The sequence below is a fragment of the Cydia splendana genome, chromosome 18, assembly GCF_910591565.1.
Source record: "Cydia splendana chromosome 18, ilCydSple1.2, whole genome shotgun sequence".
Classification (NCBI taxonomy): Eukaryota; Metazoa; Arthropoda; class Insecta; order Lepidoptera; family Tortricidae; genus Cydia; species Cydia splendana.
The window spans coordinates 5,778,919-5,804,176 of record NC_085977.1 but is presented as its reverse complement, the minus strand read 5'-3'; the positions used below and the strand labels follow the sequence as shown (position 1 = coordinate 5,804,176).

The 25,258-nt window shown below is 37.0% G+C and overlaps 1 protein-coding gene and 1 long non-coding RNA gene across 2 annotated transcripts in view; one reads left to right on the top strand and one right to left on the bottom strand.

The window, feature by feature from the left end:
* Positions 1-6,177: 6,177 nt before the first annotated feature.
* The window catches only part of LOC134799410 (hemicentin-1-like), a 209,879-nt gene continuing 190,798 nt past the window's right edge, over positions 6,178-25,258 (top strand). Inside the window, exon 1 of the mRNA XM_063771804.1 lies at positions 6,178-6,575. Within this exon, the coding sequence (XP_063627874.1) occupies positions 6,473-6,575 (103 nt within the window). The 5' untranslated portion in view covers positions 6,178-6,472. The remainder of the gene's footprint in view (positions 6,576-25,258) is intronic.
* The window catches only part of LOC134799432 (uncharacterized), a 70,180-nt gene continuing 57,711 nt past the window's right edge, over positions 12,790-25,258 (bottom strand). Inside the window, exon 2 of the long non-coding RNA XR_010145406.1 lies at positions 12,790-12,897. This is a non-coding gene — a long non-coding RNA (uncharacterized LOC134799432). The remainder of the gene's footprint in view (positions 12,898-25,258) is intronic.

The following is a 25,258-nucleotide window of genomic DNA, read 5'->3' as shown; positions in this document are numbered from 1 at the left end:
CCGTGGATGAGATTTGAGCCAAATAATTATATTATATTGATGAATGTATATTTTATGGCTCTACAATTGCTTCATTGCGGCCTTCATTGTGTAACATATTATTCCAGGTGACTGTATATTCATCATAATACCACATTTGGCTTACTCAAAAACGTTTAATTGTTTAAGAGATTATTTCCGGATATTTGTTAAAGCCTTTTGTCAATAAATAGAGCTACGGCCCGATTCGAACTTTAAGATACGTCAAATATTACGGCTAGATACGACATGGATTAGATGTGTAAGTGTCAAAAGTGACTTTTCTTTAAACAAAAAACGCCACTTTTGGCACTGACATATCTAATCTATATCGTATCTAGCCGCAATATTTGGCGTATCTTAAAGTTTGAATCGGGCCGCAAGTTTGCGTAAGCCGGCGAGTTTCTAAATCACATCAATAAGTAAATCGGTACGTGTTCACGTGTACACAAGTGACCGATAGTTCTCCCGAAGGAAATTCGATATCATAGTAAATATTCAGCGACCAACTTCTGTCCAGATTTACTCGCTAAGGGGCTTAAGTAATAACTTTATGACGTTATTCGGATGACATTTTGCGGCGCAACTTATTAATGAGTTTGGAGATTTAAGTTTGGAGCTGTAGGTATAGCTAAAGGTGCCGTTCGGATTCAGACTACACCAGAATTACTGCCGACTGCATTGCTGCCACAAATGTGAAAAATCCGGACAGCAACATCGATGTATGTTTATACCTTAGGCGCTCAGCAAAAGCCTAAGGGAGGCCACCGGTGACCATCGCGCAGGCAGCTTTCTCGCGCAGAGATTGGCCAATAGCAATCCGGCGCGGGAACGCTGCCGCAAATTTTGATACGTATTTTTAAATCTTAATTGTAGTTAATTTTAGTTTTATATTCATTTTATAACACTTATTATATAATATATAAGTTTCTTGCTTTCTTTTGAAAATATTCTCGAGACAGATTCACTATTTTGAAATTAACCGGAAATCCGGGTAAGTACCGTAAAATCAGGTAACTATAGTCCTTAAGTAAAATTATGGTCCAGTTTTTAACTTTGACTCTTAACGAGCCTTTATAATTCATACTCTTTCTATATTATATACTCAACATAAGTAATTTGAAAAATACTTATACATATTTTATTGGAACTTGAATTTAGACCATAGTTGTAAGTTGTGGACCAAAGTTACCTGATTTTACGGTACCTATAACGTAATAACAGGATCTTCAAAAATGTTTGTTTATTACGTACATACGTGACGTCCGTATTGATTTACTCCTTTCTCGTGGTAATCGTGATTGACATGTGAAACGGTGAAACATGTTCCTAAAATGATGCAGGAAAAAGGAAATCCCTTTTGTTTACGAAGATGTTTCTACATACTTATGTATTATGTTACCTCTGATAGCTTGAATAAATAATGAATATTATAAGGACATTCTTACACAAATTGACTAAGTCCCACGGTAAGCTCAAGAAGGCTTTTGTTGTGGGTAGGTACTCAGACAACGATATATATAAATACACAAATACTTATGTAAATACTTAGAAGACATCCATGACTTAGAAACAAATATCTGTGCTCAGCACACAAACAAATGCCCTTACCGAGATTCGAACCCAGGACCATCGGCTTCACAGGCAGGGTCACTACCCACTAGGCCAGAGCGGTCGCCAAAACAAACACAAAGTTGTGATGCAGTTGTGAGCAATGTTGAAATTTTCAATCAATTTTGTAACTAACTAATTAAGAACAGCTGTAAAAAACCGGACAAGTGCGAGTCAGACTCGCCCACCGAGGGTTCCGTACCTACTTTATAGTATTTGTTGTTATAGCGCCAACAGAAATACTTACATCATCTATGAAAATTTCAACTGTCTAGCTATCACGGTTCATGATATACTACAGCCTGGTGATAGACAGACAGACAGACGGACAGTGGAGTCTTAGTAATAGGGTTCCGTTTTTACCCTTTGGGTACGGTACCCTAAAAAGTAATGAAATAAATGCATTCGTATTTGTAAAGAAGAAAGAACAACTTCAATTCATGTATGGAGCTTCGAATCTTGTAACTTAAATTTGAACTTCTGTTGACTGATTCTGTTGAAATTTGGAGTATTTGCGTAATTCCGATGACAATGCTTGTCAACATAATTATTAATGTTGACCAACAAGCTGATCTGATGATGCAGTCGGAAGGTAGCCAAATTAACTCCTCGATGGAAAAACACAAACACATCGAGTTTAGGCTGATTACAAAAGTCTCTAGATGTACAGTTGCCATCAGATATATCGGAGCGGGCAAGGTGCTCACAAAGATCTGAACATGCCTCTATTGTTAAGGCGTTAGAGTGTGTGTTCAGGTAGTTTTGAGCACCTCGGCCGCTCCGATATATCTGATGGTGACAGTACTTGATAGAAATGCAAATGAGAAGAAATACAGTTAGCAATAACAGTGTCTCACAAAATATGTTTTTGACAGTAATTTGTTCTGTTAAAGGTACATATTAACTGATCATGAATGAGTTCTTAAAAAACATACTATACATATATACAAACCAAGAAATAAAATAAAATACGTAATTTTATATACCTAGTACAAATACAACAAGACAAAAAGTTACTTTAAGAATCAAGAATCATTTATTCATAGTAACCTACATTAAGTATAAAACAAAAATGGAATACAGGTTTTTCGACGACAGGAGTATTATTTCAGTAAACTTATTTGATAGATTGCTCGGGGAAACGAACGAATAGACACCGGCCAAGTGCGAGTAGGACTCGCGCACGAAGGGTTCCGTACCATTACGTAAAAAACGGCAAAAAAATCACGTTTGTTGTATGGGAGCCCCACTTAAATATTTACTTTATTTTATTTTTAGTATTTGTTGTTATAGCGGCAACAGAAATACATCATCTGTAAAAATTTCATCTGTCTAGCTATCACGGTTCCCGAGTTAGTACAGACAGACGGACAGCGGCGTCTTAGTAATAGGGTCCCTTTTTTACCCTTTGGGTACGGAACCCAAAAAAAGCCTAAATGGAAAGACAAGACATATGTCTACAGTATTTTTCTATACAGTTATATTCCTCTGAAATAATAGGTCCTAGTTATTTTATCCGACGTTCAAGGTAAAAGAGAGATATATTTTCTTAACCTTTTCACCAAATAACTTCTTTTTATTTTATCGTTCACTGAATTGAAGCAGGGAACAATTTAACAACATTTGGAAGGAGAATCAATTTATGTTTCTTTTCTATAGGTTTTTCGTTCATTGTAGATATTTGAATGAGAAACTGATTGAAAAAAAAAATGAATGTAAAGGATGACTCACGTTAGACTGGGCCGTGTCCGGGCCGGAGCTTCCGGGGCTTACTTTTCTATTTACATGACAGGCGGTCACGTGATGATTTCCATAGAAAACGATGCGTCGGAAGCTCCGGCCCGGACACGGCCCGGTCTAACGTGAGTCATCCTTAACGCTTCAAATATAAGGTGCAACAACAAAAAAATATAATTTCAAAAATTGTTTAATAAATTTAATTTCAATTAGATATCGTTAACATGCAACGGCATTATAATTTATTTAATAAAAACCGGACAAGTGCGAGTCGGACTCGCCCACCGAGGGTTCCGTACTTTTTAGTATTTGTTGTTATAGCGGCAACAGAAATACATCATCTGTGAAAATTTCAACTGTCTAGCTATCAAGGTTCGTGAGATACAGCCTGGTGACAGACGGACGGACGGACGGACGGACAGCGGAGTCTTAGTAATAGGGTCCCGTTTTACCCTTTGGGTACGGAACCCTAAAAAATAGCTAAGGATATAACCGAGAGATTTGACTAACAAAAATTGAAAGAGAAGTATACTTTCAGAGTTATTAAAGAGTGTAAACTCCATATAACGTCACTCGATATAACCATTCATCCCCTATAACATCGTAATGTTTGGCTCTGGATGGTTTACTTTAATATCAATTTCTCTCTATAACGAAAATTCTCTATAGTGTCAAAAAACGTCCGATTCCTTGAGGGTCGCTACACACACCCATATTCGAACTTTAAGATACGTCAAATAATATATATGGAAACGATATGGATCGGATATGTCAGTGTCAAACAAGTGTCAAAAGTGAGGTTTCTATAAACAAAAACGTCACTTTTGACGTATCTTAAAGTTCGAATATGACTGTCAGAGTTTACACTGTATTTTAAAACCCGCGTGATCGCCAAATCTTCCGTCGCCAGTATCGCGTGCACGCCATATTTTTGTTCCATTCTAATTTCCTGTTTTTACGCCCCTCTTGGTGTATTATATTTATGTAAATACCACATCGTCAAACCACTATACCCTACACGTTGTCTTGTCAAGTGCATTAACGTGAGCTTGCTGCCTTTGATGAAGAATTTATTTCTTAAAAGCTTTTATTACATTTTATCGCAAGAAACTCCCCTTTGAAATAAATTCTAAGGGTCTCGGCTGCACTGATGCTCTGAGTACTAAGTATATTGATTTGAATGAAGTGTTTCAATTTCGTTAATATATAAAATTCGATGCACTTGGATAACTCAGTTCGACAGAAGTGATTTATCTGTCGGTTGTGATACTTACCTACTCGTACAATACAGATACATCTTTTGGTTGTCTCTTTACATTAAGTCCCACATGCACCATCCCACTAACACGGGGTTAGCCGGTTAAACCCTTACCCAATTACCCAAGTGTCAAATTGTACTGGTACGAGTAACTCCAGGTTTAACCGGTTAACCCGGGTTAGTGGGATGGTGCAAGTTTCCCTAAGTATGTTAACACCACTAATTTATTTTCGTCTCAAAGTAGTACGACGAGAACCAAATTTAAAAACAACAAGTGAAAAATCGACCCTGAGATCCCAGAATAAAGTTTCAAGTGATATAGTAATTACGTGTAAGAGTTTTTAATGTTTCGTCCGATCCAAATTATCGGCCTAATTCTAAGTATGATTCTGCTCTGTATTTAGAAGGCGTGTTCTAATTTTAATTATAGGATATGACTTTGATCCATATCAGTATTTCTAATCCAGATCGAATTTATATCCTATAATTTAAAACTGGAATACCGGTATGTTAGATACTTGCTTCCCGTACATAATGGATTGCTTTATGAATAATAAAACTGTCGGTCGTTGCCTTGTAATTTTAAAACGTACGTTTATTTATGATCATGCGTGTACATAATGCTATTAATAGATTGTTGTTGTTTTTATATATATAAGACAGGTTAGGTTAAGTTTTTATGTAAAAGACATAGGTATAGAAAACATTGACACGTGATTCCTCCAAAATATATGAGACGGCAGAATTTTTTCCCGATTTCGGGGTTGGTCCCACAGTAAAAGTTGTTCATTATGACCTACATATCCACCCATCAGAGTATGGTCAAACATAACAATTTCACCCTGTATGCATTACATGACATTTCAAGGAGAAGGCAGAGGACTGACATGCATGGAAATCCCTCCACGACAAGAGTCTAACGGCATGATTCGTACTTTAAGATACGTCAATTAATAGATCTAGAAACGATATGGATTAGATATTTCAGTGTCAAATGTGACGTTTCTTCAAACAAAAACGTCACTTTTGACACTGAGACATCTAATCCATATTGTTTCTAGATATATTAATTGACATATCTTAAAGTTCGAATCGGGCAGTTACTCTTAAATATATGATAATGATGTATAACATAACAATTACCGTTATCCGTTACTCCAACTTTTGTCAAAAAAAGATCTTTATAATTGTCCCAAATTTCCTCCACCATTTTTGAGTTTATTATATTCCAACCGTGTGTCGTTCCCGTTTGTGTTTGAAAAGAAATGACGCCCTCACTCTGTTCCAGGTGCCGACGGCGTGGCTAAAACACTCCTGAATAATTCAAAGCGATATTAACCGAGTCCCGCACGACTCGTGCGTGATACAAAACTGTGCGGTACTTAATATTAAGAAGATTACATATTATTCTAACATTCTACTCGAGTTTGATACAGCAAATCCGGTTTTATTAATTTAACAGCGCGGAGTAATATTATATTACTATTAAAAACGTATGTGTTTCGGGAAGTAAGTAAACTTATTCGAAATTAAGTGCAAAATATTTCAGTCATGACTATAAAGTTAATCGCAAAGTAACCGAGATAAACTAAATTCGAACTTCGTGTATAACTAAGTAAATACATAAATCATAGTCTAAGATAAACCATGTCTGTAAAATGCAGTTTAAATAATGCTAGAATGATTTAATTGAATATTCAGTACTATAAGTGTACACGTAGCTATAAACAGTACCTAAAACGATAGTGTATCAATGATACAAAAGAACAAATAAAATAAAATGCCGCTAAAACAAAATGGCCGCGTACCTTGGATAAACAAGATGGCGGATTAGTGTGTGCAGTGAAGATGGGAGTTTTGAGGACGTTGTGCCGCCACGTGGTGCTGGTAGTGGCGTCGGCGGCGCTAGTGCTCGGGACGGGAGAGTGGAGCGAGGATGCTGAGGATCTCGGTAAGTGAGATTATTTTCTATAAAGCTAGTTAATTCCAGTTGTTAACAATCACCTAAAAGGGCATAATTCAAAGCTACAAAAAGCGCAAAAGAATTGTAAGCCAACCCAAGAAGCCAGTCTTGCCCCTACTACATATTGTTACATCCTTTACCGTTCCACTTTTTCCGCAAAAACTCAAATAGGTACTCTTGCTGCTAAAAAAGTCACAAGGAGCGTGAGTGCTCAGCTTAAATCATGAAAATACCTTTATGACTCACATTGAACATCTTTCGATGGATAAATGTTATTGGCTTCTAATGATATGCGTCGACTAGTAGCGTATATTAGTATAGTCGTAGTCCTACCTCATACAAAAAAAAAACAAATGAACGTTAACTTGTGATTATAACAGACAAAGAGAGTACTTATGGGTTAACGCGTATTATCGTAGCGTCCCACAAGTAAAGTCAAGTGGGGTGGTAGGGACAAAGTGGGCAGAGGGTCACTCTTACCCATTGTGTGTAACCTAGTAATTTGCTTTTACAAAAACCTAATTGGGCCTTAAATACTTGTAAGGGTTACTTAAAAGTAGCTACTTATGTAATTAGGTCAAATACACAGGTGAGAAATTGTGTCATTTAAAAATTCTTCGGTTAAAATATTCGGGTCACAATCCGTTTTTGAATTACAGAGATTAAATAGTTAATATTGTTTTAAGTTTTAAAACTAGTATTATTCAAACTTACATGCTAATTTAAATACATCAGTTTAACACTGTAAATATGTACGTTTACCGTTATATATTATTTAAATTTAAATATAATTATGGACGACCCGACCGGTCTGGCCTAGTGGGTAGTGACTCTGCATGTGAAGCCAATGGTCCTGGGTTCGAATCCCGGTAAGGCCATTTATTTGTGTGATGAACACAAATCTCTCCTGTATACAAACAACCATTCAGTCATTTTGAAATAGACAAATCTTGTAATATCGTCTCGTAAAGTCGAAACGAGGTAAATAAAAAGCGATAAAAATAGAAATAGTATGGCTATAAATTTAACCCCTAGAAATATAAGGGGTCGGGCCTTGACCCACTGAGTAGCGGCAGGTAATTCCTCGCACGACGAATTGTTTTTGTATATCGCGTTCTGAATTACGAGGCAATTGGGGACGACGAGTTTACTTTTAGTTTGTTTGTAATCTTTGTTTCTTATGTGAGAGGCGCCCGGTGACTTTTAGATCGATAGGTGTACAGAGTAGATGTAGTGCATAATTATTTTCCATCGTATATATATTTTCACGGAAACTTACGAACGTGTCTTGCTATTTCAGTCAGTCTCGGTACAAAAAATACTGCCGTTGACTGAAGTAGCATGACAACTACGAACGTTTCCGAGAAAATACGATGGAAAACAAATATGAACCATATCTGTACGATATTCAGATAATTGTGAGTCAATTTTGAATGAGATTAGTTCAAGATCGGGGCGAGTGGCCTATGTTCAGCAAAGGGTGATTTTTATAAGTGGATGAAATGATGATGTTGAACACTGTTTCTAATGTTTAAAAAGTTAGTTAAAAATACAGCGTGTATTTTTCACAGGACTACATATTCTAAAAATAATTAGTGTAGGCACAAATAAATTAACTTTCATAATTTTTTACAAATAAATTACAACACATAGCCGCTCGGAAAAAAATTCAAAATTAATAGCACTCTAAAAAAAGGTATTTACTGGAACTTGATATTACCTACCAACTGTTTTTTGGAGGTTTGATGCAAGCAGAAAATTGTAATATTTCTATGAGTACCTATCGTTATTATACGACTTTGAGCGCTGTATATAACTGTAACGATACAAATATAAAGAGTCATTCGCTGGTAAAATTTTCTGCTTGTATTATAAATGTTCGTATAAAGTGTGAATATTTAGGCCTTTTTTCATATTGTTGAGAGGGAGCGTCACGAACAATGTCAAAGTCTTATTTGTAGTTATTTTTTATGCTCAAGGTTGCAAGATAGAAATAGAAATAGAAATAGAAAATATTTATTTGGCGTAATAATATACATTAGGTACTGCAAATTAAATAAAGAAACGTACACCAAATCCGCTCAGTATAAGCAGTGTCTGTAAGACACGGCGCTAGTTTTCAGGGCACCCAAAATTAAAAAGTAAAACTTAAAACTAATACAGAAACAGAACAAGACAGAACACGTGTAAGAAAGAAAGAGAGAGAGAGATAGAGAGAGAGAGATCACAAATATGTATAGTTTAGTGTAGTTTAGTTTATTGATCTCTCAATACAATTTTCATAGTTAATGTAAAAGAATACAGAAGCAATTACTTATCGTATAGCGATCGTCAGGATACAAAACAAAGCAAATAATTAAATTACAATTGATATTATAGTTGAAAAATAGTTATATACAATGGTATATAAATATATCACAAAATATTAGTAATGTCAAAATATTCAAATAGCAAATTATACAATGTCAAAGATAATAAATGATAATAGAAAAATAAAAAACAATTTTAATATAGTACTACAGAGTACCTATCAATAAATATATATATATATTTTTTTTTTTATACAATGTCAAACATGTCAAATGAGAAATAAAAAAAGAATAAAATAATAATTGAAATAAACAACTTAAAAATAAGATAACAAAATAACAATTTACATTAGATACACAATTATAATTGGTCAATTCAATTTGATAAATATTCCTTTACAGAGTATAGGGATTTCTTAAGTAAAAAGATTTTTAGTTTGCTATATCTTTTGTTATCGTTTGTTATATCTTTTGGAATATGTCCGCTTGGTAATAAACTTTGTTGGATTGCGAGCACCTAAATACTTTTTTAGGTTGTACATTGCTTTACAACATTATAAATTTGGTACGTTGCATGTCTTTAGTTCTTTTATGTCACAGATGACCATAATTTATAAGCCCATTTAAACTTTTATTATCCATTTAACGAGTATACTAGTGAATAGCAAAAGTCGAATAACTTTTACTTTTGATAAATCGTGAAATAGCGACTAACTTACATTTGTTACCGAAACCCTTGTGCCTAAAATTTCGCTGTATATCATCGGAAATTTGCCTTTTTACTGTATATATTTAATATTCAAGAAACAATTCAAATTATTTATATATACGCCGTTACGGCCGTTCTGCAAGATAGAACTGGTGGGTCACAGCGCACCACTGTAGTTCACTGTGTTAAGTTGACTACTGTCCATTTCTGACTGCTGCTGCATTACTGTTGCGACGTTACCGGTGCAGCAATACTGCAGCAGCGACTGCAGCAGTGCGACTGCGGCTGTTGCGCGACGCGACGCGAAGCGGCGCGATTTCGACTCGAACGCGGAGCGGCGCGGCGTATCTCGGAAGCTAAGGAAGCTATGGAAGTTGGAAGTGTCCTAGGTGAGCGATCGTGACGCCAGGGCGAAGCGGCGCGATGGGATGGCCTTGTAATACACGTGTGTGTGTGTGTGTGTGTGTGTGTGTGTGTGTGTGTAAGGGTGTGAATTGTCGAAGCCAAGTGTGAAGTGGACGACAGAGCACAGAATAATATGGCCCAAGTCGTGATGAAAGCAAACAAAATACAAAAGTTGGCTCACTGACGATATCATCGTTTTTCACAAAAGTGAAGGTCATGTCTCTAAATATCATTCAATAGAGTCGCATTTGCCTGCAAGCCCCGCCAGAGAAAGTTTATACGGCAATAATAATATTTGATTACATTAGTTGGAACTGTATCGTAAATTCAGTGTAAACTACCAACCGTATACTCGCGGGTGTATTTTTAAGTTCACTGAACCGTGATCGCAGCCGCAAAGCGCAAAATATAGTTGTAGTTTGAAAGATATATCAATTCATTAGTAAAACGTAGCTGCTGGAGCGGAGGCCGTAAAGTAGGCTGTACGTAATAGGATTTTATTGCGTAATGTCTTCAGTTAATTTAAAACGAAGGGTCTCAGTTTAAGAGACTAAAAAGCAACAGTTACTGTAAATAACACTCTAAAAGGAAGTGATACAAATCCCAAATTTATAATTAACAGCAACAGCTTCAGGTATATCATAACCATAATTTATTACTCTAAATGGTACTTAATTTTGCTCTAAAAGTTAGTTTTATTTAGAATTTTTGTGGTTTTAGTTGTACACCACTGGACGGTCGATACCCTCTTAATACAATGTTACTATCAACATTTTATGTTGCGCTATTTTAGAAAAAGAAATTTTATTCAATTCTTTATTTCATTCCTAATAAGTGCTAATGTGATAACTTTCAGTAGGTTAATAAATAAAGCCAAATCATGTTTAAATCAAAATTAATGGTGTCGAGACTTACGTGGGATGAGTCTGCGCTTTTTTGCATATAGAAAGCATGAGTGGTATGTTTAATATCGTTTTTTATTTATTTAATATACCTAAGTGAAAACAAACTTTGTACAAGTCTTTTTTTTTTAATGTTATAGTCAGCAAACGAAAGCAGCAGCAAACGAGAGCAGTCTAGTCGTAAACTATTTCAAACACTTCTGAATTCAATGGTGGCTAAGGTCATTATAATTATTGAAATCCGAGGCGTCCGAAATGACATTTTCTATGACGGCTGATCGGGTATCACGTGGTACATTCCATAGAAAACGAAGCGCCGGAAGCTCTGACCCGGCCCCGGCCCGGTTTAGCGTGAGTCATCCTATACACCGTGGGAATATCAATATAACAACGAGCATAAACAATTTTCAACGACTCTTCCTATACAATTCGTGAAAATACTTTCTCATAACCTATAAAATATGTTTGAAGCCGACCTAAAAAGTAATCGTTCGCAACTATCTCGGCAGCTCTCCAAGAATACCAACATACGTTTGCCCGTTCAGTCTAACGCTGCCTTTGCCATTCTACCAAAAGTCAATAGAAAACTTCCGCAATTTAAAATTGAAGCCTACCTTTTGAATGTGACTTTTGTCCAGGAGTAATCTTTGATCGGTGAGGCATTTCAGCGCATCGGGCTATCTGATTTTTTTTCGAGTAGACCTTTATGCTCTAGATGTTAAAGTCGCGATTGTTTTGATTATTATCTCCGATTTGACTGTTCCAAGGAGCTGGTTCGCCGGTTGGCTGAAAGCCAGACAATTTCTTTGTCTTGTCAAGGCGGACTCGAGTGCCATTGGCGCGGATATTCCCATTATTTGGGAACTTATTGAATTTCCAGGAATTAACACGTGGTCTGCGTCGGAGGAGATATTTTATTATCGGTTGCAGACGCTGTGAAGACCCGGTCATAAATTTAAGGCCGACACAAAATGTCTGCAAATAGCTTTCCTCCGTCAGAGTTCTAATGCAGTGATTTTAAATGAGTTTTTTTGGAAATTACGAGCCAAGTTAAACATTTTTACTTAAATGAAAATTTCTAAATAAAGTTCGCTTCACCTATGTACAAATATCTGCAGACTAATTAAATGTCGGTTCGTGGTTAAAACAAAAACGGTTTGGTCTGTTGAGTAGGTATGTCGCAAAATTGATTAAATTCATTAATTTTATATGTAGGTAACCTCTTTGCTGGCTTGCTACTCCGATCTCCTCTAATGAACCTGCTAGATTTTCAGAATGAATGAATGAATGAATGATTTTATTCACTTGAATACATATACAGCGCATGCACTTATATACTATATGATATACTGACTATGACTAGATTGAGTAATAACCTATAGTATAGCAATCTACCTATGACTAGCTAGAGAGCGATTTCGTTGCTTTGTCATACAATTTTCCGGGACCAGCTCTTCATCTATTAGTATAAAGGATGACTCACTCACGCTAGACAGGGCTGGGGCCGGGCCGGAGCTTCTACGTGATCACCGATCAGCCGTCATAGAGAATGACATGTCGGACGCCTCGGCCCGGGTCCGGCCCGGTCTAGCATGAGTCTTCCTTAAGGTAACTAAAATGTTTGGTAAAGTTTACCGATGTTTTCGCTGAACGCGATGCAGTGAAATAAGGAGAACTCTATGCTTTTGACGGTTATAATAATTTCCCTGTTTTACAACTTTCAGAGGTGTCCGCGTAGTTGTGAACGAACTTTAATAATTTGACGCGGTGGCAGGCTACATATTGTTGGCACTTAAAACATTTTAATTCCACTTGTAGACAGTTGAATAAAGTCGGTAACACCGGAAGAAACAGTCAGGGTTGCCACATAATTATAATTAAATATTATAGGGACATTCTTACACAAATTGACTAAGTTCCACGGTAAGCTCAAGAAAGCTTGTGTTGTGGGTACTCAGACAACGATATATATAATATATAAATACCTAAATACATAGAAAACAACCATGACCCAGGAACAAATATCTGTATCATCATACAAATAAATGCCCTTACCAAGATTCGAGCCCAGGACCATCGGCTTCATAGGCAGGGTCACTAACCACTAGGCCAGACCGGTCGTCATCTAATTGATTTCCTGGATTTCTTTTCTATCATTGCTTTACGCAACTGAAAGAAAAACTGACTTAATCGGCCAGGTTAAACGGTCCATTAATCGAAAACTTAGTTTTGAAATAGCTTTACAGTAAGTACAACCTATTATACCTCATTCAAATTATTATTAATTATATTTTGCATGCAAAATCTACCTACTTTTAATAGAATTTTATCACATTAGTGATAAAATGCGTTGACACTCTTATTGTTTAAAAAACTGATTTATTCCACACATTTTTAACGACAATTGTTTGTTGTTTAAGTTAAAACATCCTACATCACCCACCGTATGTTCGAAACACAACCCCAGCCCAGATTGATACGATGCGTATACTTTAATTAACAGTAAAGTAACAATGTAGCCGCAATTTTCGTCAAAGTAAGCTTGTCCGTCATAAAATCCGGTTTAAACCGGTTTTTGGCAGCCCTGGACCTGTTTCCTTACTATGAGTTTAACGCGACGATATTCACTAGCAACTGGGTGAACTCATTCGCATCGCCTCACTCGTACTGATTATATTGGCGGGAGCAAGATGCACTGCGAGTCGATGCAGTGTCTGGCATTTATGGCTGGGGCTTTTTCATGGTAAGGTTGCCGGCCGCCACATATTTTGTGTGTCGAAGCTGCGGGCTTGACCGGCAGAAATTAATTATTTGCCCGCTGTAATTACTTAGTTCACGTTTGGTAGCGATGCAACTCAATATGACCCAGTTCTTTCCTGCATGTTTACTTTGAAATTTAGAGTTAAAATATTGTTTTAACATTTTATAATTTTTGGAGTAACGTTGCTTTAATCTAGTGTATTTATGTTCAGTTCGTTAATTAAAAATAATACTTTGATGTATATCCATTGTATATTCAAAATACGAGTAACAGCGTTAATTTTTGTTATCTTTCTCAATTGTGAGTCAATTTTGAATGAGATTAGTTCAAGATCGGGGCGAGTGGCCTATGTTCAGCAAAGGGTGATTTTTATAAGTGGATGAAATGATGATGTTGAACACTGTTTCTAATGTTTAAAAAGTTAGTTAAAAATACAGCGTGTATTTTTCACAGGACTACATATTCTAAAAATAATTAGTGTAGGCACAAATAAATTAACTTTCATAATGTTTTACAAATAAATTACAATACATAGCCGCTCGGAAAAAAATCAAAATTACATAATAGCACTCTAAAAAAAGGTGTTTACTGGAACTAACTGTTTTTTGGAGGTTTGATGCAAGCAGAAAATTGTAATATATTTATGAGTACCTATCGTTATTATACGACTTTGAGCACTGTATATAACTGTAGCGATAAAAATATAAAGAGTCATTCGCTGGTAAAATTTTCTGCTTGTATTATAAATGTTCGTATAAAGTGTGAATATTTAGGCCTTTTTAGGGTTCCGTACCGTGACCGTGATAACTAGACAGTTGAAATTTTCAAAGATAGATGATGTATTTCTGTTGCCGCTATAACAACAAGTACTAAAAACAGAATAAAATAAGATTTAAGTGGGGCTCCCATACAACAAACGTGATTTTTGACCGAAGTTAAGCAACGTCGGGCGGGGTCAGTACTTGGATGGGTGACCATCTTTTTTTGCCTTTTTTGCATTATGGTACGGAACCCTTCGTGCGAGAGTCCGACTCGCACTTGCCCGGTTTTCATATTGTTGAGAGGGAGCGTCACGAACAATGTCAAAGTTTTATTTGTAGTTATTTTTTATGCTCAAGGTTGCAAGATAGAAATAGAAATAGAAAATATTTATTTGGCGTAATAATATACATTAGGTACTGCAAATTAAATAAAGAAACGTATTCCAAATCCGCTCAGTATAAGCAGTGTCTGTAAGACACGGCGCTAGTTTTCAGGGCACCCAAAATTAAAAAGTAAAACTTAAAACTAATACAGAAACAGAACAAGACAGAACACGTGTAAGAAAGAAAGAGAGAGAGAGATAGAGAGAGAGAGAGAGAGATCACAAATATGTATATCTTTTGGAATATGTCCGCTTGGTTATAAACTTTGTTGGATTGCGAGCACCTAAATACTTTTTTAGGTTGTACATTGCTTTACAACATTATAAATTTGGTACGTTGCATGTCTTTAGTTCTTTTATGTCACAGATGACCATAATTTATAAGCCCATTTAAACTTTTATTATGCATTTAACGAGTATACTAGTGAATAGCAAAAGTCAAATAACTTTTACTTTTGATAAATCGTGAAATAGCGACTAACTTACATTTGTTACCGAAACCCTTGTGCCTAAAATTTCGCTGTATATCATCGGAAATTTGCCTTTTTACTGTATATATTTAATATTCAAGAAACAATTCAAATTATTTATATATACGCCGTTACGGCCGTTCTGCAAGATAGAAATGGTGGGTCACAGCGCACCACTGTAGTTCGCTGTGTTAAGTTGACTACTGTCCATTTCTGACTGCTGCTGCATTACTGTTGCGACGTTACCGGTGCAGCAATACTGCAGCAGCGACTGCAGCAGTGCGACTGCGGCTGTTGCGCGACGCGACGCGAAGCGGCGCGATTTCGACTCGAACGCGGAGCGGCGCGGCGTATCTCGGAAGCTAAGGAAGCTATGGAAGTTGGAAGTGTCCTAGGTGAGCGATCGTGACGCCAGGGCGAAGCGGCGCGATGCGATGGCCTTGTAATACACGTGTGTGTGTGTGTGTGTGTGTGTGTGTGTGTGTGTGTGTGTGTGTGTGTGTGTGTGTGTGTGTGTGTGTGTGTGTGTGTGTGTGTGTGTGTGTGTGTGTGTGTGTGTGTGTGTGTGTGTGTGTGTGTGTGTGTGTAAGGGTGTGAATTGTCGAAGCCAAGTGTGAAGTGGACGACAGAGCACAGAATAATATGGCCCAAGTCGTGATGAAAGCAAACAAAATACAAAAGTTGGCTCACTGTCGATATCATCGTTTTTCACAAAAGTGAAGGTCATGTCTCTAAATATCATTCAATAGAGTCGCATTTGCCTGCAAGTCCCGCCAGAGAATGTTTATACGGCAATAATAATATTTGATTACATTAGTTGGAACTGTATCGTAAATTCAGTGTAAACTACCAACCGTATACTCGCGGGTGTATTTTTAAGTTCACTGAACCGTGATCGCAGCCGCAAAGCGCAAAATATAGTTGTAGTTTGAAAGATATATCAATTCATTAGTAAAACGTAGCTGCTGGAGCGGAGGCCGTAAAGTAGGCTGTACGTAATAGGATTTTATTGCTTAAATGTCTTCAGTTAATTTAAAACGAAGGGTCTCAGTTTAAGAGACTAAAAAGCAAGAGTTACTGTAAATAACACTCTAAAAGGAAGTGATACAAATCCCAAATTTATAATTAACAGCAACAGCTTCAGGTATATTATAACCATAATTTATTACTCTAAATGGTACTTAATTTTGCTCTAAAAGTTAGTTTTATTTAGAATTTTTGTGGTTTTAGTTGTACACCACTGGACGGTCGATACCCTCTTAATACAATGTTTCTATCAACATTTTATGTTGCGCTATTTTAGAAAAAGAAATTTTATTCAATCCTATTTCATTCCTAATAAGTGCTAATGTGATAACTTTCAGTAGGTTAATAAATAAAGCCAAATCATGTTTAAATCAAAATTAATGGTGTCGAGACTTACGTGGGATGAGTCTGCGCTTTTTTGCATATAGAAAGCATGAGTGGTATGTTTAATATCGTTTTTTATTTGTTTAATATACCTAAGTGAAAACAAACTTTTTGTACAAGTCTTTTTTTTTAATGTTATATTCAGCAAACGAAAGCAGCAGCAAACGAGAGCAGTCTAGTCGTAAACTATTTCAAACACGTCTGAATTCAATGGTGGCTAAGGTCATTATAATTATTGAAATCCGAGGCGTCCGAAATGACATTTTCTATGACGGCTGATCGGGTATCACGTGGTACTTTCCATAGAAAACGAAGCGCCGGAAGCTCTGACCCGGCCCCGGCCCGGTTTAGCGTGAGTCATCCTTTACACCATGGGAATATTAATAAAACATCGAGCATAAAAAATTTTCAACGAATCTTAGACAGGCCTCCTATACAATTCGTGAAAATACTTTCTCATAACCTATAAAATATGTTTGGAGCCGACCGACCTAAAAAGTAATCGTTCGCGACTATCTCGGCAGCTCTCCAAGAATACCAACATACGTTTGCCCGTTCAGTCTAACGCTGCCTTTGCCATTCTACCAAAAGTCAATAGAAAACTTCCGCAATTTAAAATTGAAGCCTACCTTTTGAATGTGACTTTTGTCCAGGAGTAATCTTTGATCGGTGAGGCATTTCAGCGCATCGGGCTATCTGATTTTTTTTCGAGTAGACCTTTATGCTCTAGATGTTAAAGTCGCGATTGTTTTGATTATTATCTCCGATTTGACTGTTCCAAGGAGCTGGTTCGCCGGTTGGCTGAAAGCCAGACAATTTCTTTGTCTTGTCAAGGCGGACTCGAGTGCCATTGGCGCGGATATTCCCATTATTTGGGAACTTATTGAATTTCCAGGAATTAACACGTGGTCTGCGTCGGAGGAGATATTTTATTATCGGTTGCAGACGCTGTGAAGACCCGGTCATAAATTTAAGGCCGACACAAAATTTCTGCAAATAGCTTTCCTCCGTCAGAGTTCTAATGCAGTGATTTTAAATGAGTTTTTTTGGAAATTACGAGCCAAGTTAAACATTTTTACTTAAATGAAAATTTCTAAATAAAGTTCGCTTCACCTATGTACAAATATCTGCAGACTAATTAAATGTCGGTTCGTGGTTAAAACAAAAACGGTTTGGTCTGTTGAGTAGGTATGTCGCAAAATTGATTAAATTCATTAATTTTATATGTAGGTAACCTCTTTGCTGGCTTGCTACTCCGGTCTCCTCTAATGAACCTGCTAGATTTTCAGAATGAATGAATGAATGAATGAATGATTTTATTCACTTGAATACATATACAGCGCATGCACTTATATACTACATGATATACTGACTATGACTAGATTGAGTAATAACCTATAGTATAGCAATCTACCTATGACTAGCTAGAGAGCGATTTCGTTGCTCATGTTGTCATACAATTTTCCGGGACCAGCTCTTCATCTATTAGTATAAAGGATGACTCACTCACGCTAGACCGGGCCGGGGCCGGGCTGGAGCTTCTACGTGATCACCGATCAGCCGTCATAGAGAATGACATGTCGGACGCCTCGGCCCGGGTCCGGCCTTGTCTAACATGAGTCTTCCTTAAGGTAACTAAAATGTTTGGTAAAGTTTAGCGATGTTTTTGCTGAACGCGATGCAGTGAAATAGAGACGTACTTTATGCTTTTGACGGTTATAATAATTTCCGTTTTACAACTTTCAAAGGTGTCCGCGTAGTTGTGAACGAACTTTAATAATTTGACGCGGTAGCAGGCTACATATTGTTGGCACTTAAAACATTTTAATTCCACTTGTAGACAGTTGAATAAAGTCGGTAACACCGGAAGCGACAGTCAGGGTTGTCACATAATTATAATTGATTTCCTGGATTTCTTTTCTATCATTGCTTTAAGCAACTGAAAGAAAAACTGACTTAATCGGCCAGGTTAAACGGTCGATTAATCAAAACCTTAGTTATGATATAGCTTTACAGTAAGTACACTAGGGTATAACCTATTATACTTTTAACAGCAGGTAGCGACCGAGTCACTTAAGGTACCGACTTGTACACATTAGTGGTAAAATGCGTTGACACTCTTACCACTGCCCGATTCGAACTTTAAGGTATTACGCCAATTAATAGATCTAGAAACGATATGGATTAGATGTGTCAGTGTCAAAAGTGACGTTATTGTTTGAAGAAAGGTCACATTCGACACTGACATATCTAATCCATATCGTTTCTAAATCTATTAACTGACGTATATTAAAGATCGAATCGGGCCGTTATAATGTTTAAAAAACTGGTTTATCCCACACATTTTTAACGATAATTGTTTGTTGTTAAAAAATCCTACATAACCCTACACTGTATGTTCGAAACACAAACCCAACCTAGATTGATACGATGCGTATACTTTAATTAACAGTAAAGTAACAATGTAGCCGCAATTTTCGTCAAAGTAAGCTTGTCCGTCATAAAATCCGGTTTAAACCGGTTTTTGGCAGCCCTGGACCTGTTTCCTTACTATGAGTTTAACGCGACGATATTCACTAGCAACTGGGTGAACTCATTCGCATCGCCTCACTCGTACTGATATATTGGCGGGAGCAAGATGCACTGCGAGTCGATGCAGTCTCTGGCATTTATGGCTGGGGCTTTTTCATGGTAAGGTTGCCGGCCGCCACATATTTTGTGTGTCGAAGCTGCGGGCTTAACCGGCAGAAATTAATTATTTGCCCGCTGTAATTACTTAGTTCATGTTTGGTAGCGATGCAACTCAATATGACCCAGTTCTTTCCTGCATGTTTACTTTAAAATTTTTAGTTAAAATATTGTTTTAACATTTTATACTTTTTGGAGTAACGTTGCTTTAATCTAGTGTATTTATGTTCAGTTATACTTCGTTAATTAAAAATAATACTTTGATGTATATTCGTTTTACATTTAAAGTAACAGCGTTAATTTTTGTTATTTTTCTCGAGACTTTCTTTACAATGTATTCAAAATAAAGAACAGAAATATGTTTGTACCTATACAACGTTTAAATATATTCGGTACTGTACCGGTACCGTGTTATTATTAGGAAAAAGTCTTCTTCTTCGACCTAGCGTTTTCCCGGCCCGGCGCCAGGGTCCGCTTTCCTGCTCAGTCTTCTCCACTTTGCCCGGACTTCGGCATCCTCGGGTGTGAGATTGTTCTCCCCCTTCTTATTATTAGGAAAAAGTAGAAGAAAAAAATGTTTCGCCTTTGTATAGAGGGATGTCCGACTTGGACATTTGGACAACCAACTCCATAGAAAAAAAAATCTTTTTCGCGTCAAAAATAATTTCTTTTACTCTTTCCTAATCAGAGTACGACACGGAATATGTAATTAATTGGATCCCCACTATTTTTGTTACACTCTATCATTTAAGGTAAGGTTTTTTAAAGATTTTGTGCATTGCCAAAAATTTCGACTGACATCAGAGTAGGTATAACTTCGATGATGGCTATCTACACTGTAGGCCGATTTTAAGTACTTAAAAACAAATTATTATTTATCCCCAATCCTTTTTCCTCATTGGATTTTTATTTGACCTATTTTATGCATGTGCGGATGTAAAAAAATGTATTTTCGTTTTTCTTTTCCTTCAAATACATCAATACAGAAGACGCTGATTTTATATTAGGAACGCCTGAATTGTGAATGATGCCTTGGTCGTATGATCTCTTGGGGGAGCACGCGGCTTAAAACATTTTTGAGTTTTCGGCTCGACGTACTGCATTTTACTTATTATACATGTTTTGATACTTTGTCATAATATTTTAATAAGTCAATATTGGAGCATCTCGCTTGCACGTATTTATTGTTTCTTCATACTGTCTGGAGGTTTCAAGTCAATATGATATTAAAAAAGTATGAGCACACTTCATGCAAAGCGATGAGAAGTAGCGAAACTTGTGATAAGAATATATCGACGCAACTTCATGGAAATACCTCAAATTTACTTCATATTTTATTCTATAGAATGGTTTATTTTAACACAGACTACATAAAAATAAACCATGTATTTGCGTAGATATATTCTTATCACAATTTTCGCTATTTCTCATCGCATCGCATTGCACAGACTACATTAAGTGCTCCGTCTAGTAGTTGAGGTGGTCTGTGATTTTTAAGTACTAACCGGATTGATTTATGCCTTCAGGGCTCAAATTAACATAATTTATTTTAATGCAATGAATTGACATTTACTTGTTTTGATGCAAATTATTCAATCTGATTTTACAAAGCTACCTATTGATACGAACTCGATGGTCAATTACGAAACTTAAATTTACATTATTCTAAAAGCCTATAAAACTAAGCGTTTACAACATTAGTGACGTCACGAATCATGACAACGAGCCATAATGCAGAATGACTGTAATTTAATTTGTACGGCGATCGAATTCAACGCACGAAATGATCGAGCATGCTATTCTATTAACTTACCCAATACTAGCTCGTAAATTGCCTTAGAAAATATGGCCCACTATACGGCCATAATTTCATGGCCCTTTTTATTATACTAAAACTTATACATTTGAACATTTTATGATACGTTTTGAGCTTCAGCTGAGAGTAATCTGTCTAACTCAAACATTTATTCAGAAAATTGGTTACAAGGCCACTTTCACACGTCAAGTGCGGGCATTTTAAGTAATTAGTGTAATTACCCTAATTATGTGAAATTTAATTAGAATGTATCAAATAGTATTACTACAGTATTCTGCCGTCAGAGTGCAGCACTAATTCGTTTAGTAAACCATAGAGTAACTTATACGCCTTAAACAGTTTTTTGACAAGTTTTCACTATGACATTGATGCATCAAGGCGGTTTGTTTACAGGTGGCCTACCGCGAAACGAGAAAATAGAACGCAATTTCGTTATCTGCCTCTCTATAGATCGAATAAGCAAGAGTGATAGAGAGGCAGAAACCGAACTTTCGCGAAAGTTTGTCGTGTTTCACGGTAGGCCATGTGATTGAGTTAATGATGCCCTCTCTCTACGCAGTTTTGCATCATATTCCCTATTGAACGGAGGCCAAGTGTTCCAAAATATTAACGCATAGACTGTACGCGTAATATGTAGTTTTTACAGATCAGGTACCCGAACCATGAGTGACTGTACAGATCAGTACCCGTATCATGAGTCACTGGTAGTGTCAAAACTGACATGTACGCTAACGTCTACGTAATTTACTTTCTATAGCGCCCTCGACACTCATTCGCGACGCGAACGCGAGTGTGGCGTCGATTTCGCAGATTGTTCACGCCTTCGCGCCTTGTTCTCCGTTTTTTGTCGGTATTTCGGCCCGCGTCAAAGGAGACGCGAAGCGCGAACTTGCAAGACTCCACATTACACAATATTCTGGCTCCTCTGTGGCAAGATAAATACTAATTATATTATGATTTTATTATATTAAGCAGCTATATTTTACGGTTTTACAATAAAACAAAATGGAAAAACAGCTAAATCACGTATGATGCCATATATAACTAACAGTTAAACTCGATCAGCTGATGCTTTTCCGCCATATTGCCGCAAAACAAACTGCGAAATCGCCGTGAAGTGTGCGAGTGTGGAGTCATACGTCAACTTCGCGATATGTTCGCTCCGCGACGTTGCGCCGCGATTCACGCACATAGTCTGGAGGGGGCTTATTATACATCTCGCTCGCACATTAATATGCGAGTACGAGGGACATGCATAGAAAGTTAAGTTCTCGATAGTGTATATGTCAGTGCCGATCCGGTGGTAGCCACACAGGGGTCAAGAAACACTGGCTCCCTCCTCTATTTGCTCACGATCTCGTAACCAATGGGAAAATGAACAGGGAATTAGAGTGATCATTACGCGTCAGTTTTCAGAACGTTTAAGGTGTTAGGGTGTGGCGATTGAGCGTATCTGTGATCGGCGCAATAGGCTTATATAATTTAAAGGGGGCATGAATAGCGCGACCAACGTAGACTTTTTATTTCTATCGGTGTTACGAATAAACGTTTATAAATAATGTGCATTGGGGTGACTTCGAAAGCGGTTTAATTTTGCAAATAGCATATATCTATAAAAACCAGAAGCACTTCTTACTTTAACAACACTCAGGGCTTAAAATACCGATATTTTCGCGTGACGTCATCTTTCATACCGGTATTTTTTACGAGTAACGTTATAAAATACCGGTAATTTAACAGGTTTTTTACCGGTATTTTTTAACCGGTAAATTAAGGAAAAAAATATTTATATTTTGTATTTTGACAAACGATATATTATTAATGTTGTTGTCAACACTTATGCTACTGCAACGTTTGCTTGCATCTTGCTTACTGTTGCTAGAGTAGGAAATGTTTCTAGTTTAGATACTTTTGCTAAACGACGCTTTACTTCAAAAAAGGATTCAGAAGATATTTTTATACGTACTTACAGCTGAATATAGATTGAGTTACCCTGTTTGAACAGTAAAAATTGAAATTCACTTCAATAATTCACTTAGTATAACCATATATTATAACTGCCAATTATAACAAATCAAATTTCAAGAACAAGACAACAAATATCTATAAACACATTTTTTTAATGGTACTTGTGAGGATTGACATAATTAAATCTATATTCAGCTGTAAGTACGTATAAAAATGGGTAAGTAATAGAACGTATACAAACCTATAATATATTGCTCAGAATATATAAATTCAATTAGTATACTTTTGAATGGCATAACGTGCAATAAGTATAACGTGCGATACGTATAACAATGAATTCTATAATTTTATAATGTAACTTTACATATAATATCGTTTATGATAAGTATAAAAAGGTATAACGTTTAAATAATATAATATACAAAACAACCTACTTTTCTGGTAGCAGTTTCTTTCTCCGAGGGGTCACAGTTCTAACCTAACCTAACCTAACCTACTTTTCTGGTAGCAGTTTCTTTCTCTGGGGAGTCACAGTTCTAACCTAACCTAACGTACTTTTCAGGTAGCAGTCTCTTTTTCTGGGGAGTCACAGTTCTAACCTAACCTAACCTACTTTTCTGGTAGCGGTTTCTTTTTCTGGGGAGTCACAGTTCTAACCTAACCTACTTTTCTGGTAGCAATTATTTTTTCTGGGGAGTCATAGTTCTAACCTAACCTACTTTACTGGTAGCAGTTTCTTTCTCTGAGGGGTCACAATTCTAACTTAACCTAACCTACTTTTCTGGTAGCGGTTTCTTTTTTCTGGGGAGTCACAGTTCTAACCTAACCTACTTTTCTGGTAGCAGTTTTTTTTTCTGGGGAGTCACAGTCCTAACCTAACCTACATTTCTGACAGTAATTAGTTTCGATGACCTATGAAATACTGAGCTATCCAAATAATTTTACTGATGTTTTGTTCAGATACTTATATGAGATGTTATTCATTATTTTAATTTATATGCATAATGAAAGTTATATTAAATGTAATTAGTTTATTTTTATGTTATACCAAACAGCGGTATGTATATTGTATGTTATATTCTGAGACTAAATGATCTGAGACTAAAAAGTGACCTGCACCGAGAATGGAAAAGCACAAATAACAAACAGTCTTATAACAAGTTCGCAAAATTGAGGTCTGAGCTGAAAGGACGAATAGCCTCTGCCTACGACGACTATATAGTTCGAATTCAGAGCAAGGTGAAGGACAATCCGAGGGCATTTTGGCAGCACTTAGACAGCCTGAAGTCGACGGGAGGGTTCGTCAATAGTGTGAAGTTGGATGGAAAGCTGTTTACTGGAGCTGAGGTAGCTAATGCGTTTGCGAGCTATTTCTCTGGGGTATTTTTGCCTGACACGCCGCTTCTTGATCCCAACGTAAGGGGAACTGACCATCTCAACCGTAGTGCCAACTACATCCATATAGATGCAGTATCGATGGAACAGGTTGTATCTGGGATAAAGCACCTCAAATCCAATTGTGCTGTAGGCCCGGACAACTTGCCAGCGTACGTTGTAAAGGGATGCATGGATTACCTTAAAGCCCCTTTACACTACATCATTAATTTGGCACTGAGGACTGGGTCGTACCCTCTTCGCTGGAAACTATCGAGGGTGAGACCTATACCAAAGGCAAATGACGCTACAATCGTGGAAAACTATAGGCCCATTGCCGTCCTTTCCACTCTGGCCAAGCTCTTTGAGTCAATAGTCCACCGAACTCTATGTGCACAGGTAAAACCGTTTTTATGTGACGCACAACACGGATTCAGACATAGTCGCTCGGTTAACACCAACCTATTAATTTTGGCTGATAGCATATCTGAGCACCTAGATAGAGGTATCCAAGTCGATGTCCTTTATTTTGATTTCAGTAAGGATTGGTTTTTCTCCCGCATTGTTGTCTTTCTTCGCTAGTTATCTACGCGATCGGCAGCAGTACGTTAAGCATGGATGTTTTGTCTCGGCCCCATACCGTAAAGATCTGGGTGTGGTCTTCGATACGCGGCTCACTTATCATGAGCATATCTCGACGCTTGCTGCCAACTGC